Source organism: Saccopteryx bilineata, chromosome 2, assembly GCF_036850765.1.
Source record: "Saccopteryx bilineata isolate mSacBil1 chromosome 2, mSacBil1_pri_phased_curated, whole genome shotgun sequence".
In the NCBI taxonomy this organism is placed as follows: Eukaryota; Metazoa; Chordata; class Mammalia; order Chiroptera; family Emballonuridae; genus Saccopteryx; species Saccopteryx bilineata.
In genome coordinates, this window is record NC_089491.1 from 157,028,158 (window position 1) to 157,044,408 (window position 16,251).

At 38.0% G+C, this 16,251-nt stretch overlaps 1 protein-coding gene and 1 long non-coding RNA gene across 2 annotated transcripts in view; one reads left to right on the forward strand and one right to left on the reverse strand.

Annotated features, from left to right (window-relative positions):
- The window catches only part of LOC136324837 (uncharacterized), a 457,224-nt gene that overhangs the window by 213,590 nt on the left and 227,383 nt on the right, over positions 1 to 16,251 (reverse strand). The gene's annotated exons all lie outside the window — the stretch shown is intronic.
- The window catches only part of RAB21 (RAB21, member RAS oncogene family), a 43,981-nt gene that overhangs the window by 9,363 nt on the left and 18,367 nt on the right, over positions 1 to 16,251 (forward strand). The window contains exons 2-3 of the mRNA XM_066258252.1: positions 14,800 to 14,859; positions 15,983 to 16,090. Of these exons, the coding sequence (XP_066114349.1) occupies positions 14,800 to 14,859; positions 15,983 to 16,090 (168 nt within the window). The remainder of the gene's footprint in view (positions 1 to 14,799; positions 14,860 to 15,982; positions 16,091 to 16,251) is intronic.

Sequence of the window (16,251 nt, forward strand, 5' to 3'; positions counted from 1 at the left end):
TTCTAGAACAGTGATTTTCAACCTTTTTTAAGCCGCGGCACATTTTTTACATTTACAAAATCCTGGAGCACACCACCTACCAAAATGACACAAAATGACACTCTTAACACAGTACATATTATACATATAGTTAATAATATAGTTTCTAAATGTATTTATACTCACTTAATGTAAAACCTGGGCCTGTTTCAATGAACACAAAAGGGATATCCTGGCAGGAATGGTAGAAAGACACACACGAAGCTCTTCCTCAACAGTTCTCAGTCTCTCTCTGTTTTTAGTTTTTATCACAGTCAAGCTTGAGAAGCTCAGCTCACATAGATATGTGGTTGAAAACGGGAGCAATGTCGAAATAGCTTTGTTGGCCAGAATGGGGAACTCCTTGGCAACAGATAACCAAAAACTCTCCAAAGGAAGATCAGCAAACTTTAGCTTTAAAGTTAGATAACATTGTGATGCATTGTATATCACCCTCTGTGGGGGGCCTCTTTTAATAAGAAAAAGGTCAAATATCTATATACACCATCAGGATAGATATAACCAGCTGAGGCTGAGGCTTCATTTAGTGGTGGCAACATTTATCTCCAGTCCTGACCAGGATTAGAAATCGGGACCATGGGGAAGAGTAGCAGCTTCAACTACTCGCTGCGGCCACACAATGACAAGTGCGTGGCAGCCGGAGTGGGGACCTTCCTGGGTGTGAATGAGAGGCGGCCTACTATTGGTTCATCGCTAGTGGTCAGGATGAATCCTAGAAGGTGATTGGTCAGTGAGCATCCCCTGTGCCTCCACTCTTCCTATCGCTGATAGCTGGAGGGATTGTGAGGGGAATGTTTATGTTCGGATGGAGGTGGCTGGCGGGCGAGCCGGATAAATAGCCTCCGCGGGCCCCGTAGTTTGGGGACCCATGTTTAATTTCCCCACGGCACACCTGACCATGTCTCATGGCACACTGGTTGAAAAACACTGTTCCAGAATAACACCCGCTGAATTGTCTGACTTTGGGAGTCACCGTATTTTTTTTTTCACTATGTTCTTTAAATCTCAAGTTCATAACTGTAAAAGGGATAGTGACTTACTTCACAGGGTTGTTTTAAAGATTAAATGAGAAAGCTCAAACACAGTACTTGGCACAAAGTATGTATAATTTTTTTTCTTTGTATATTCCCTAGACCCTTTTGAATTGTATTGTTTTATGCCAAATGGTTTTGTTTCCATCCCATTTTAGACTGGGGTTCTTCACTGAGATGTGGCCAAGGGTTTATAAATCCCTTTGGAAAGTGTGTGAAAATTGTTTTTGGTAGTGTGCATATGAGCAGTTTTCTTGGGAGTGGATAGGTTAATAGCTTTCATCAGATTCTCAAAGAAGTCCATGATCATTTCCCCCCTTCATCTCTTACTGTCATGTAACAGAATGAAGACTGCTGCCCCAGAGTAAATATTCTAACCACAAGTGATATCTGTAGTCTGGACAAATTAAGTACACCTCATAGAGAAGGTTAGAATGGATAAGACAGATTTTAGCCTTTTGGTTGGTTGGTGCTATCTTGCTGTTACATAAAATCTTTTCAGGCCTGACCAGGCGGTGGTGCAGTGGATAGAGCGTCGGACTGGGATGCAGAGGACCCAGGTTCGAGAACCCGAGGTTGCCAGCTTGAGCACGGGCTCATCTGGTTTGAGCAAAAGCCCACCAGCTTGAACCCAAGGTCGCTGGCTCCAACAAGGGGCTACTCGGTCTGCTGAAGGCCCGCGGTCAAGGCACATATGAGAAAGCAATCAGTGAACAACTAAAATGTTGCAACGCGCAATGAAAAACTAATAATTGATGCTTCTCATCTCTCTCTGTTCTTGTCAATCCCTCTCTCTGACTCACTGTCTCTGTAAAAAATAAAAATAAAAAAATTAAAAATAGGGGTGACGTCACGGAAATGGTGCCGTGAGCAGCGCATCCGATAGCTCTCCCCTAAATCACAACAAATTTATCAACTAGAAACAGAAAAATTTATCCTCGGAGCATTCCGGAGTTCCACACAAACTGATAGCGAAAGGACTGTTATCACTTGAATCTGAGAGACGAGGGTGTGGAGGAATCTACAACAGGGATGTTCTTTCAAGCCGCGAGGAAGTGCGCCTGTGGTGAGTCAGCCCATATACTTGGGAACCGCGAGCCGCCGCGAGCCGCTGCGAGCAGCCACGCACGCGCCCGGTCCGGTTGAGCACCGCTGACGTTCCCAGCGGCCCGCACACTGCGAGTGGGGGTCGCCGGCCACCGGTGCCCGGAGCGCCCCATTCGCGCGCGTGCCTTGGGCATGCCACGCGCCCAGGGCGCCCTGCTGGCCCGCACACCCAGGGGGCTCCATTATCCTGCGCCTGGTGCTGTCCAGTCGCCAGCGGTGGGGCGAGCGGGGAGGCTTGGGAGATTCTCTCCGTGGGCGGGGCACCTCACCCAGCCATTCAAGCTAACAATCAAGCGTTGGGGGAGGGGCGCGCGCAGGCAGCCTAAAATACCTTCTGAAACACAGCTGCGACCCAATCACTGAAATTAGCTTAACCCATAAAATCTGCGCACCCTCGGTTCTAATTGATAAGATCTCTCTCAGTTCAGCGATCCAAGACAAGAGGCGTGATATTTTTTAGTGCCTCTCGCTAAAGGGGCGGGGGCAACTTCTGATTGATAGAGCCTCCATATTCAGGGATAAACGCTAACAAGAAGGACTTGGCAGATAATAAGGTCTATACTACACTAGTCGTAAGCAGAGACTAGTGCCTCTTCTTCCCTGCAAAAACAGGCTACAAAGTGTGGAAAGCCTGGGTTGAGAGGTCCAACTAAATGATAGGCGCTGAACAGTCACCTTGACAACAATTGACTCCCACCCCCGCCTGATTACACTGGAGGCCCTGACTGTCAGAGCCTTTCCCAAAGCCTTGCACTGAGTGGGGATAGAGTGGGGATTTCCCAGCTCTTTGAGCCTCTTACTCCCCAGGCACAAGCAGTTGCAGCCTTATAGCTGGATCACCAGGCTGCTAATTCAGAAAGGGGGGACTAGGAGAGAGAATCCAGGAAAGCAAACTCTCTCAGCATTGGACCCTGCAAACGCCAACAAGCCTTTACTTCCAGCAAGACTAAAGCCAATTATATGACATTGCCATAGAATCCCATCAACTGCAAATCCCTACCTAAGAGTGACACAGGGGCAGAGCCTGGGGTACAGAGTCACCGACCAGGAAGAGGGAGAGAAAAGAAAAAGGAAGAAGTTAACCTCTCAAAATCAAGAAAAACCCACAGACTTTACAACTTGATCCACTAATTTTTTTTTGTTGTTGTTGTTGTTTGTTTCTTCTATCTTTTTGCCTTTATTTCCTCCACCTCGGTCCTTCTATTCTCTGCCCATCTTATGCTTCCCCTTTCTTGAACTACACTACCCATGAGTGTTGCATTTTATTTTTCTTCTTCATCCTCACCCTCCTTTAAGGTTATACTCCAAAACACTTAACTCTCACTCTCTCCTCTTTTGTTTTTGTTTTTTTTTTGTCTTGCTTTATTTTGTTTTTTTCTCTTCCTATTTTATTTCTTCCTTCGTTTTTCTCTTTTTCTTATTTTTTCCTTTCTATTCGTTTTTTCTTTTCTCATTTTACTTTCCTCCCATATAATCCTCAGTCACGAACAAATTAGTTAATTTGGGACTCAAGGCTTTTTTTTGGCTTTATTTCTCTTTTTTGCTTTCGTTTTTATTTTTTTTTCTTGTTTGTTTATTTTTGTGGCATTTTGGGTCCTCCCAACCCAAGGTCTCCATTGTATTTAGTCTTCGCTCCACTTAATACAACAGATTTTTACTTATTATTTTTATTTTTTCTTCTTTATTATTCTTTTTTGGTCCTTTTTTCAGGTTCCCTCTTATCCCTCTCATTATATCTCTTAGTTGACCATCACTTACAAGCAAATCATCTTATGCTTGTCTAAGATTTTCTTCCTTTTTTTTTTTTTTTTTTTTTTTGCATTTAGTAGGTCCCTACTCCCTTTTTTTTGCCCCTTGAACTCTTCACCCCAAATCAGGCCCTCCATTATAGGCACGATATTTCCCTGAGGAGGGAAAGAGAAGAGAGAAAAAAAGGGGGAAATAATAAATTATTACTGTTTTTTTTGTGGGGTGTTTTACCTTTTTTTTTTTTTTTTTTTTTTACTTTTTACTCTTTATTAATTCTAATTAGTGCTATCAATAAGACCACCCTCAGATGCCGATAAGAAAGAGGAAATAGAATATTATGGATACAAAAGAAAGAGAGGTAACACAAATAGATGTGGAAAAATCTATGGAGAAAAGACTTAACATATTGGAAGCCTTGGAGCTAAATGACAGAGAATTTAAAATAGAAATCTTAAAAATACTCAGAGATATACAAGAAAACACAGAAAGGCAATATAGGGAGATCAGAAAACAACTCAATGAACACAAAGAATATATTACCAAGGAAATTGAAACTATAAAAACAAATCAAACAGAAATGAAAAACTCAATTCAAGAGCTGAAAAACGAGGTAACAAGCTTAGCTAACAGAACAGCCCAGATTGAAGATAGGATTAGTGAAATAGAAGACAAACAACTTGAGGCACAACAGAGAGAAGAAGAAAGAGACTCAAAAATAATAAAAAACGAGAAAGCCCTACAGGAATTGTCTGACTCCATCAGAAAGAATAACATAAGAATAATAGGTATATCTGAGGGAGAAGAGAAAGAAAATGGAATGGAGAATATACTCAAACAAATAATAGACGAGAACTTCCCAAGCCTGTGGAAGGAACTAAAGCCTCAAATTCAAGAAGCAAACAGAACACCAAGTTTTCTTAACCCCAACAAACCCACTCCAAGGCACATCATAATAAAGATGACACAAACCAATGACAAAGAAAAAATTCTCAAGGCAGCCAGGGAAAAGAAGAGTACAACATATAAAGGAAGGCCTATTAGATTATCATCAGATTTCTCAGCAGAAACTCTACAAGCTAGAAGAGAGTGGACCCCAATATTTAAAGCCCTGAAAGAGAGGAACTTTCAGCCAAGAATACTATACCCATCAAAGCTATCCTTCAAGTATGAAGGAGATATAAAAACATTCACAAATACAGAAAAGATGAGAGAATTTATCAACAGAAAGCCCCCACTCCAGGAAATACTAAAGGGGGTTTTCCAACCAGATTCAAAGAACAAAAGAAAACAACACCACAAGTAACAGCTCCACCAAGAACACAATAAAACCAAACTTAAACTGTGACAACAAAGGAAAAAAAGGGGGGAGAGGATGGAGATTAACAGTAGCAAAGGATGATGAAGTGCAGAAATACTTATAAGATAGGGTACTACAATGAATATGGTAGGTACCCTTTTCATTACTTAATGGTAACCACCCTTGAAAAAACCACCACAAAAACACTTGACTTAAAAAAGGTAGCAACAGAGGAAAGAAGTATGGAACACAAACAAACAAAAACAAATGATAGAAAAACAAAAGAGAAGAATCAAACTAGATACAAAACTAACAGAAAGCAATTTATAAAATGGCAGTAGGGAACCCACAAGTGTCAATAATTACACTAAATGTAAATGGATTAAACTTACCAATAAAAAGACACAGAGTAGCAGAATGGATTAAAAAAGAAAATCCAACTATATGCTGCCTACAAGAAACACATCTAAGCAACAAGGATAAAAACAAATTCAAAGTGAAAGGCTGGAAAACAATACTCCAAGCAAACAACACCCAAAAAAAAGCAGGCGTAGCAATACTCATATCTAATAATGCTGACTACAAGACAGAAAAAGTACTCAGAGACAAAAATGGTCATTTCATAATGATTAAGGGGAAGTTGAATCAAGAAGACATAACAATCCTTAATATATATGCACCAAACCAAGGAGCACCAAAATATATAAGACAGCTACTTATTGACCTTAAAACAAAAACTAACAAAAATACAATCATACTTGGAGACCTCAATACACCGCTGACGGCTCTAGATCGGTCATCCAAACAGAGAATCAATAAAGATATAGTGGCCTTAAACGAAATACTAGAACACCTGGATATGATAGACATCTACAGGACACTTCATCCCAAAGCGACAGAGTATACATTTTTCTCTAGTGTACATGGAACATTCTCAAGAATTGACCATATGTTGGGCCACAAAGACAATATCAGCAAATTTAGAAAAATTGAAATTGTACCAAGCATATTTTCTGATCATAAAGCCTTGAAACTAGAATTCAACTGCAAAAAAGAGGGGGAAAAACCCACAAAAATGTGGAAACTAAACAACATACTTTTAAAAAATGAATGGGTCAAAGAAGAAATAAGCGCAGAAATCAAAAGATATATACAGACAAATGAAAATGAAAATACGACAGAATCTCTGGGATGCAGCAAAAGCAGTAATAAGAGGAAAGTTCATATCACTTCAGGCCTATATGAACAAACAAGAGAGAGCCGAAGTAAACCACTTAACTTCACACCTTAAGGAACTAGAAAAAGAAGAACAAAGACAACCCAAAACCAGCCGAAGAAAGGAGATAATAAAAATCAGAGCAGAAATAAATGAAATAGAGAACAGAAAAACTATAGAAAAAATCAATAAAACAAGGAGCTGGTTCTTTGAAAAAATCAACAAAATTGACAAACCCTTGGCAAGACTCACCAAGGAAAAAAGGCACAGGACTCAAATAAATAAAATCCAAAATGAAAGAGGAGAGATCACCACAGACATCATAGATATACAAAGAATTATTGTAGAATACTATGAAAAATTATATGCCACCAAATACTACAATCTAGAAGAAATGGATAAATTCCTAGAACAATAATACAACCTTCCTAGACTGAGTCATGAAGAAGCAGAAAGCCTAAACAGACCAATCAGCAGGGAGGAAATAGAAAAAACTATTAAAAATCTCCCCAAAAATAAAAGTCCAGGCCCAGACGGTTATACTAGTGAATTCTATCAAACATTCAAAGAAGACTTGGTTCCTGTTCTACTCAAAGTCTTCCAAAAAATTGAAGAAGAAGCAATACTTCCAAACACATTTTATGAGGCCAACATAACCCTCATACCAAAACCTGGCAAGGATGGCACAAAGAAAGAAAACTACAGACCAATATCTCTAATGAATACAGATGCTAAAATACTAAACAAAATACTGGCAAACCGAATACAACAACATATTAAAAAAATAATACATCATGATCAAGTGGGATTCATCCCAGAATCTCAAGGATGGTTCAACATACGTAAAACGGTTAACGTAATACACCATATCAACAAAACAAAGAACAAAAACCACATGATCTTATCAATAGATGCAGAAAAGGCTTTTGATAAAATACAACACAATTTTATGCTTAAGACTCTCAACAAAATGGGTATAGAAGGAAAATATCTCAACATTATAAAGGCCATATATGATAAACCATCAGCCAACATCCTATTAAACGGCATAAAACTGAGGACTTTCTACCTTAAATCAGGAACAAGACAGGGTTGTCCACTCTCTCCACTCTTATTCAACGTGGTGCTAGAAGTTCTGGCCAGAGCAATCAGACAAGACAAAGAAATAAAAGGCATCCATATCGGAAAAGAAGAAGTAAAGCTATCACTTTTTGCTGATGATATGATCCTATACATCGAAAACCCGAAGGACTCCACAAAAAGATTATTAGAAACAATAAACCAATACAGTAAGGTCGCAGGATACAAAATTAACATACAAAAGTCCATAGCCTTTCTATATGCCAACAATGAAATATTAGAAAACGAACTCAAAAAAATAATCCCCTTCACGATTGCAACAAAAAAAATAAAATACCTAGGAATAAACATAACAAAGAACGTAAAGGACCTATATAATGAAAATTACAAAGCATTGTTAAGGGAAATCGAAAAAGATACAATGAGATGGAAAAATATTCCTTGTTCTTGGATAGGAAGAATAAATATAATCAAAATGGCCATATTACCCAAAGCAATATACAAATTTAATGCAATTCCCATCAAAATCCCTATGAGATTTTTTAAAGAAATGGAACAAAAAATCATCAGATTTATATGGAACTATAAAAAACCCCAAATAGCCAAAACAATCCTAAGGAAAAAGAATGAAGCTAGGGGCATTACAATACCTGACTTTAAACTATATTATAGGGCCACGATAATCAAAACAGCATGGTATTGGCAAAAAAATAGACACTCAGACCAATGGAACAGAATAGAAAGCCCAGAAATAAAACCACATATATATGGTCAAATAATCTTTGATAAAGGGGCCAACAACACACAATGGAGAAAAGAAAGCCTCTTCAACAAATGGTGTTGGGAAAACTGGAAAGCCACATGCAAAAGAATGAAACTCGACTACAGCCTGTCCCCGTGTACTAAAATTAATTCAAAATGGATCAAAGACCTAAATATAAGACCTGAAACAATAAAGTACATAGAAGAAGACATAGGTACTAAAATCATGGACCTGGGTTTTAAAGAACATTTTATGACCTTGACTCCAATGGCAAGAGAAGTGAAGGCAAAGATAAATGAATGGGACTACATCAGAATTAAAAGTTTTTGCTCAGCAAGAGAAACTGATATCAAAATAAACAGACAGCCAACTATAGGGGAACTGATATTTTCAAACGACAGCTCAGATAAGGGCCTAATATCCAAAATTTACAAAGAACTCATAAAACTCAACAACAAACAAACAAACAATCCAATAAAAAAATGGGAAGAGGACATGAACAGACACTTCTCCCAGGAAGAGATACAAATGGCCAACAGATATATGAAAAGATGCTCAGCTTCATTAGTTATTAGAGAAATGCAAATCAAAACTACAATGAGATACCACCTCACTCCTGTTAGATTAGCTATTATCAACAAGACGGGTAATAGCAAATGTTGGAGAGGCTGTGGAGAAAAAGGAACCCTCATTCACTGTTGGTGGGACTGTAAAGTAGTACAACCATTATGGAGGAAAGTATGGTGGTTCCTCAAAAAACTGCAAATAGAACTACCTTATGACCCAGCAATCCCTCTACTGGGTATATACCCCAAAACCCCAGAAACATTGATACGTGAAGACACATGTAGCCCCATGTTCATTGCAGCACTGTTCACAGTGGCCAAGACGTGGAAACAACCAAAAAGCCCTTCAATAGAAGACTGGATAAAGAAGATGTGGCACATATACACTATGGAATACTACTCAGCCATAAGAAATGATGACATCAGATCATTTACAGCAAAATGGTGGGATCTTGATAACATTATAAGGAGTGAAATAAGTAAATCAGAAAAAAACAAGAACTACATGATTCCATACATTGGTGGAACATAAAAATGAGACTAAGAGACATGGACAAGAGTGTGGTGGTTACCAAGGGTGGGGGGGGAGGGAGGACATGGGAGAGAGGGAGGGAGAGAGTTAGGGGGAGGGGGAGGGGGAGGGGCACAGAAAACTAGATAGAGGGTGACGGAGGACAATCTGACTTTGGGCGAGGGGTTTGCAACATAATTTGATGACAAAATAACCTAGACATGTTTTCTTTGAATATATGTACCCTGATTTATTAATGTCATCCCATTACCATTAATAAAAATTTATTTTAAAAAAAATTAAAAATAAATTAAAAAAATCTTTTCAGTTTTATTCTCAAATATAATCGTTTTATTTTTAAAACTAGGTGTTTGCTCTTTAAGAAAATAAAAATATTAAAAACTGAGGATGTATATAAAATGAGGTGATTTATATTAAGGAAGGGATTTTTCCATAGAGTAGGACTTCTATTTTTACCGTAAAGGGGGAAAAAAAGCTTTAGTGAGGGCCCTTTACAATATGCTTTACTAGTGCGTCACATATTTGAGTTAAAATAATTTGGTTTATAAACAAACTTTAGGAGCATATCTGTTTCATAGAGTTATACTTCTGTCGATTTACCCAGGCGTATTGTAGATATGTTTATCTACAATAACAATAGAGTTGACCCTTAAACAACATGGATTTGAACTGCACGTGTCTACTTATATGTGGATTTTTTTCAATAAATATCAATATGTATAGTGCTGTAAATTTATTTTCTCTTAAGATTTTTATAAATGAGAGAGAATAAAGAGATAGAGAGAGAGAGAGAGAGAAAGAAAGAAAAGACAAGACAGGAAGGGAGAGAGATGAGAAGCACCAACTCATAGTTGAGTCATCTTAGTTGTTCATTGATTGCTTCTCATACATGCTTTGACCAGAGAGCTCCAGCTGAGCCAATGGCCCCTTCCTTGCTCAAGCCAGTGCCCTTGGGCTTCAGGCCAGCAACAGAAACCTTTGGGCTCAAGTTGGTGACCCTGTTCTCAAGCCAAATGAGCTTGCACTCAAGTCAGTGCCCTTGGGATTTCAAACTTGGGACGTCAACATCCCAAGTGGACACTGTCACCACTGCACCACCATCAGTCAAGCTTAAGATTTTTCTTAATAACATTTTCTTTTCTCTAGCTTACTTTATTATAACAATACAATATATAATAAATATAACATACAAAATATGTGTTAATCAACTGTTACTGGTTAGGTTTCTTTCAGTCAACCGTAGGCTATTAGTAGTTAAGTTTTATGGACAGTGTAAAGTGATATGCAGACTTTCATTTGCATGGGTGTTGGTGCCACTCTCTCCTACCCCCCATCAGTAGATGTTAGCCCAGACCTCAGTCTGAGAGGTTCCAGAGCATAGAAGCTATGAGTTGTTCTTGGAGTCAGACTACCTGGATTTTAAATCCCACTCTGTCACTTACTGTGTGATTTGGGCAACATACTGACCTTTCCTGTATCTCAGTTTCCACATCAATATGTATATAATTCACACAGTGTTATGAGAATTAAATGAATTAATTTTCTAAAGTTCTTAGAACACTGTTCATTTTATTGTAAGCACTGTGAAAGTGTTAAAGTAATAAAAATGTGTAATCTGGTTAACACAAGACTTATACCTATGAAAAAATAATTTACAATATAAGGTAGTATATGTTGTATATTACAAGATTAGGGTCCTAAAATTCTTCAGGATAGAGAAACTCTGTGTGAGTTGTATACATGGTATGAGAAAACTTAAATCTTCAAGAAAGAAGAGTATAGTTCAGAACAGAACTTGGATATATACGATTTAGATAAAGAATAAAGGATAGGCGCAAATTAGAGGAGAATTTAGTGAACAGACAGACTTGGAGGGACTGTATGCAGACCAGATAAGTTGGAGAGTAAGTAAAGAAATATTGGAAACTGTCTTAGAAAGATAGATGTAGACAAATTATGAAGGTTATTGGATACAAAGATAATAAGACTGAGATTGTTATTGTAAATTAGAGCTTTCTAACTTTTATAAAGGGGAAGTTTATGAATGATTTTATAAAAAGTACTTAGCACAGTACTTGGAGGGTAAGCGTTCCTTAACTGTTAGCTAGTATTAGCAATAGTAGAAATAATTATGTATTATTTTACTCTACAGATGAAATATATAGTATGTATTTTTTGTTTGTTTTTTTTGTTTGTTTTTTTGTATTTTTCTGAAGCTGGAAACGGGGAGGCAGTCAGACAGACTCCCACATGCGTCCGACCGGGATCCACCCGGCACGCCCTCCAGGGGGCCAGGGGGCGTCGCTCTGTTGCGACCAGAGCCAGTCTAACGCCTGAGGCAGAGGCCCTGGAGCCATCCCCATCGCCCGGCCATCTTTGCTCCAATGGAGCCTTGGCTGCGAGAGGGGAAGAAAGAGACAGAGAAGAAGGAGAGGGGGAGGGGTGGAAAGCAGATGGGCGCTTCTCCTGTGTGCCCTGGCCGAGAATCGAACCCGGGACTTCCGCACGCCAGGCCGACACTCTACCACTGAGCCAACCAGCCAGGGCTATAGTATGTATTTTTTAAATTCCCTTTTAATGAACACTTATTTCATGTTTTATGATTTATTAGGAGACTTGATACTGTTCCTTAAACTCACTCTGAGAGCATGGTGGTCAATTTCAGACAAATTCACTCCCCTCTGCAGAGAAATCCCTACAAAACTCATGACAAGTTATATATTAGCTGATATCAGGGATGTAGTTCAAGCATACTAACTAAAAATAACTTACTAGAGACCCCTCATATGAGTTATGATAAGATTGTTTTTAAATTATGGACATTTTGGGAAGATAATTTAGCATGTAGGCCAGAATATGAGGGAGACCAAAGGTATTTATATTAGGGCATAACATGAGACTGGTGGTCATAGAACTCCAGAGGAAATAAGAAGACAAGGCTTAATAGGTTTTTTGGGAATACGGAATGACAAGGGAGGATCAGTGATGATGTTACTAAGATTCTAAACCTTAGTGATATGGAGAATGTGATCAAAATACTAAAGTTGGAATGGAAAGCCATTCCAATGGAGAGAAGATAAGTTTAATTTTAAATGTTTGAGCGGCACTTAAGTTGACCTATATATTAAATAATTAGATAGGGTTCAGATCTCGAGTTTCTTTCTATAGCATTATATTGAGTTCAAATAAATTACACAGTTAGTAAGTGGTAAGACTGAGATTCAGATAGAAAGCTCTGCTTCAAAATTCATATTCTTAGCCTCAGTGCTATAATGAGTGGATAAAGCCCTTTTATCCACATTTATTATCATAACATGTATTTGGTCTTCTCATTTTCTAAGTTATTTCTTTCATTATTTTGCCATTTATTTTATATCTTCTCTGTATAATCTTTATTTCATTTAATAAAATCTTGGGTTGTATAGTTTGTGCTTTGAAGGCAGACATTTCTAGACTTGATCTTAGCTCTGCCATTTATATTTATCTGTAGATCCCTTAATCACTAAATCCAATGTCTTTTTCTTAATTTTCCTTTGTAGTCATACAGCAGAAAGTCCTTCCTGAAATGTAGGTTCCTTCTCTCTCAGTAATTCACTATCCTACCTTTTTATCTTTTCTACTTTTCTTCCCTGCAGTTTCTTCTAAATAGATACACCTGAATGTGACTGTCTCTGCATAGCTTTGAACTTGGCTTTCTATTCCTTTTTTAAATTTATTTATTGATTTTTGAGAGAGAGGAAGGGAGAGAGAGGGCAGAAACTTCAGTCTGTTCCTATATGTTCCCTGATCAGGGATCAAACCTGCAACCTTTGTGTGTCAGGACAATGTTCTAACCAACTGAGCTGTCCAGCCAGGGCTTCTGTTCCTTTTTTAAACATGTTGTCTGACTCTGGATTCTGATTATATTTTCTCTTCAGTTACTCTTGTTTCTGTTCTCTCTCTTCTGTCTTCATAAACTAGTTTAGGACCTTTTTTTCTCTTCAGCTTTGTAATAACCTCCACTATATCAGGTCTGTTCCTGTCCAACCTCCCCTCCTATCCCAAAGTCATTCTCTTAAAGTATAGATTTTAAACTTCCCCACTGCTTAAAAACCCTTCAGTGATTACTTCTTAATACTTATTCCTTAGGATGAATTAGGGAAAAAGAGATCAAATGAGTTTGGGGAATGCTTGTATAAATGCAATTATCAGCCTTCGTTTTAGCAGAATTTTAGTGTGCTAATTTGCATTGTGAATGTACAAAGGGATACAGAGGGATATGCAGCGTTTTCTAAATATACCTGACTGGAGTGTATGGTTACAAAAAAGAAAATACAGGTCTGGTATCTTAGAGTAGGTTTTATTAAGACCCACAGGGTAAAGTCCATACTTCTGTGGACTTTTTCTTATTCATTCAGCCTTTTTCATATTTGTTGTTTCATCTTTGGCACTGGCTATACAGCTTGGAGTTCCCCATAGGACAGGGAGGTAAACATTTCAGGCTTCAGTGGTTTTACCCATCTGTCCGGAAAAACCCCTGCTAAGAGCAAAAGGGAGATCATCTTCTCTGAATTTGTCTCGGGGTCATCCAGGCAGGCTTTCATTTCCTCCCTTTTAGTATAGCTGGCAAAACCCTTCATTTTCCCCTTTGAGTAATATGAACATTCTTTCATGTACGTCCTCGTGCCTCCTGACCATCCAGAGTATGATCGTACATGTACATCTTTAAACTTTGAGCTGGAGCAGTAAAAGCGGGAGCATTAAATGTATGTTCTTGTTTCCATAATTGGTTATCAAACAAACATGATTTTAAGTTAATAAAACTGGAACTAATTTCATTTTTTGAAAAAAAAAACAACTCACTCTTGGGTGTCAGTGAGCATGAAAACTCACTACTCCGGGTTAACAATTATCACATGATATTATAATTCTCTTTACATGTAAGCTTCTGGAAGGTTCCTTGTTTCCTTTCTGTGAAATTAATACCTAGGAAATTTATTATCTATAGTTGAAATAATTGAATTATAATTGCAGGAACATTTTTAAATAATATTGGTATTCATACAGTTAGTAGAGGACCAGTAAATGTTTCTTTTATTTCATCTTAGAAATCATTTAGACTCTTTCTATATTGAGTAATTAAGGTGGTATCAAGTTTAGTGCTCTGAGAAAATTTTTCATGAGGAAAAACAAAAAATATTTCATTATTTTTTCTTTGTATTTTTTTATAATGTGTTCATAAAACAACATATCTTTCTTAGATTAGAATATAATTGATATTTTGTCTTTAGTGAAAATGTTTAGTCATTGATAAAACTCAATGACTACTTTTTCTGCCAGACAACTTGAGTTTCATATTGAGATGATTTATTCATCTATAGTTTTTAGGATAAGAATCATTTTATATGAAACATTGTTTAATGTATCTCTCTTTTCTTAGGCATCATTCTTAACAAAGAAGTTAAATATTGGTGGAAAAAGAGTAAACCTTGCTATATGGGTAAGTTAATCTTTTCAACTATATGAATTGAGGTCTCTACCATTCTTGGTATTCTAATTGGCTCAAGTAATAGTAATTTGAAATTTTGGATTTTCTTTTAAATTCACTGAAGATTAACTAAAGCTTTTTTAAATAAACTTTTTTCCCTAAGATCTGGCTAATAATTATATCTTGAATAAAATTATATACATGAATATTGCTATCATAACTTTTCAGCTGGGTCAGGGTAACTCAGAGAGATTCCATGTCAGAGAAAGAAAAGGACAGGGTGGGTGGACAGCTAATTGGCCTTTCCCCCCCATGTCTTTGTTCCAGTCTTCCAAGTGAGTGGCTAGCAGGGAGTAGGGCAAGGGATATGCAGTAGGGTACCTGTTGGCAGGCCGTCCGAGGCATGCTTTCTTTCCTTGTCTCTTTCCTCTGTGGGGAGCCTAAATTTAGGGCTCAGGCCTATTTCTGGCTTATAATGCCATCTTGGCCATTCTGACCCTCAGGCAACTGAACTATTTTTTTAGTGGGGGTGGGAAGATTGCTGGAGAAGAAGATGGTTGGGAGAAGAAACTACAACTTTATATAACAGTAAAGCATTAAATATTGCTTATAATTTTTTTTAATTGTAACCTGCTTTACTTTGTGTGTGTGTGTGTGTTTTTGTTTTGTTTTTGTGACAGAGAGAGTCAGAGAGGGACAGATAGGGACAGACAGACAGGAAGGGAGAGAGATGAGAATCATTAATTCTTCGTTGAGGCACCTTAATAGTTCACTGATTGCTTTCTATGTGCCTTGACGGGGGGAGAGGGGGGCTACAGCAGACCAAGTGACCCCTTGCTCAAGCCAGTGACCTTGGGCTCAAGCTGGTGAGCCTTGCTCAAACCAGATGAGCCCACACTCAAGCTGGCAACCTCAGGGTCTCGAACCTGGGTCCTCTGCATCCCAGTCCGACGCTCTATCCACGACGCCACTGCCTGGCCAGGCCTGCTTTGTTTCTTTTAACAGTGTTTTGGGGTTATCTATAACTCCATGCCCCATTTTTAGAGGTCATGAACTTTTAGTCAAACATTGACTGTAGTAACAATAACATGTATTTTTTTCTTTTGATCTAGTAATTATTTCTTGCTTTATTTAGGATACAGCAGGTCAAGAGAGATTCCATGCACTGGGTCCAATTTACTACAGAGATTCAAATGGAGCTATTTTAGTTTATGATATAACAGATGAAGATTCTTTTCAGAAGGTATTTTATTTACTTATGGGTAGATTACTAAAGAAGAACAACACTGGTTTCTTGTTTCCATAGCATGCATTTGTTTACTAATATGGTTAGTCTTGCTTTTAAAGGTATAGTTTGTACATAAATGGCAGCCACTCATTCTTTAATGGAGTATTTAATTTGTG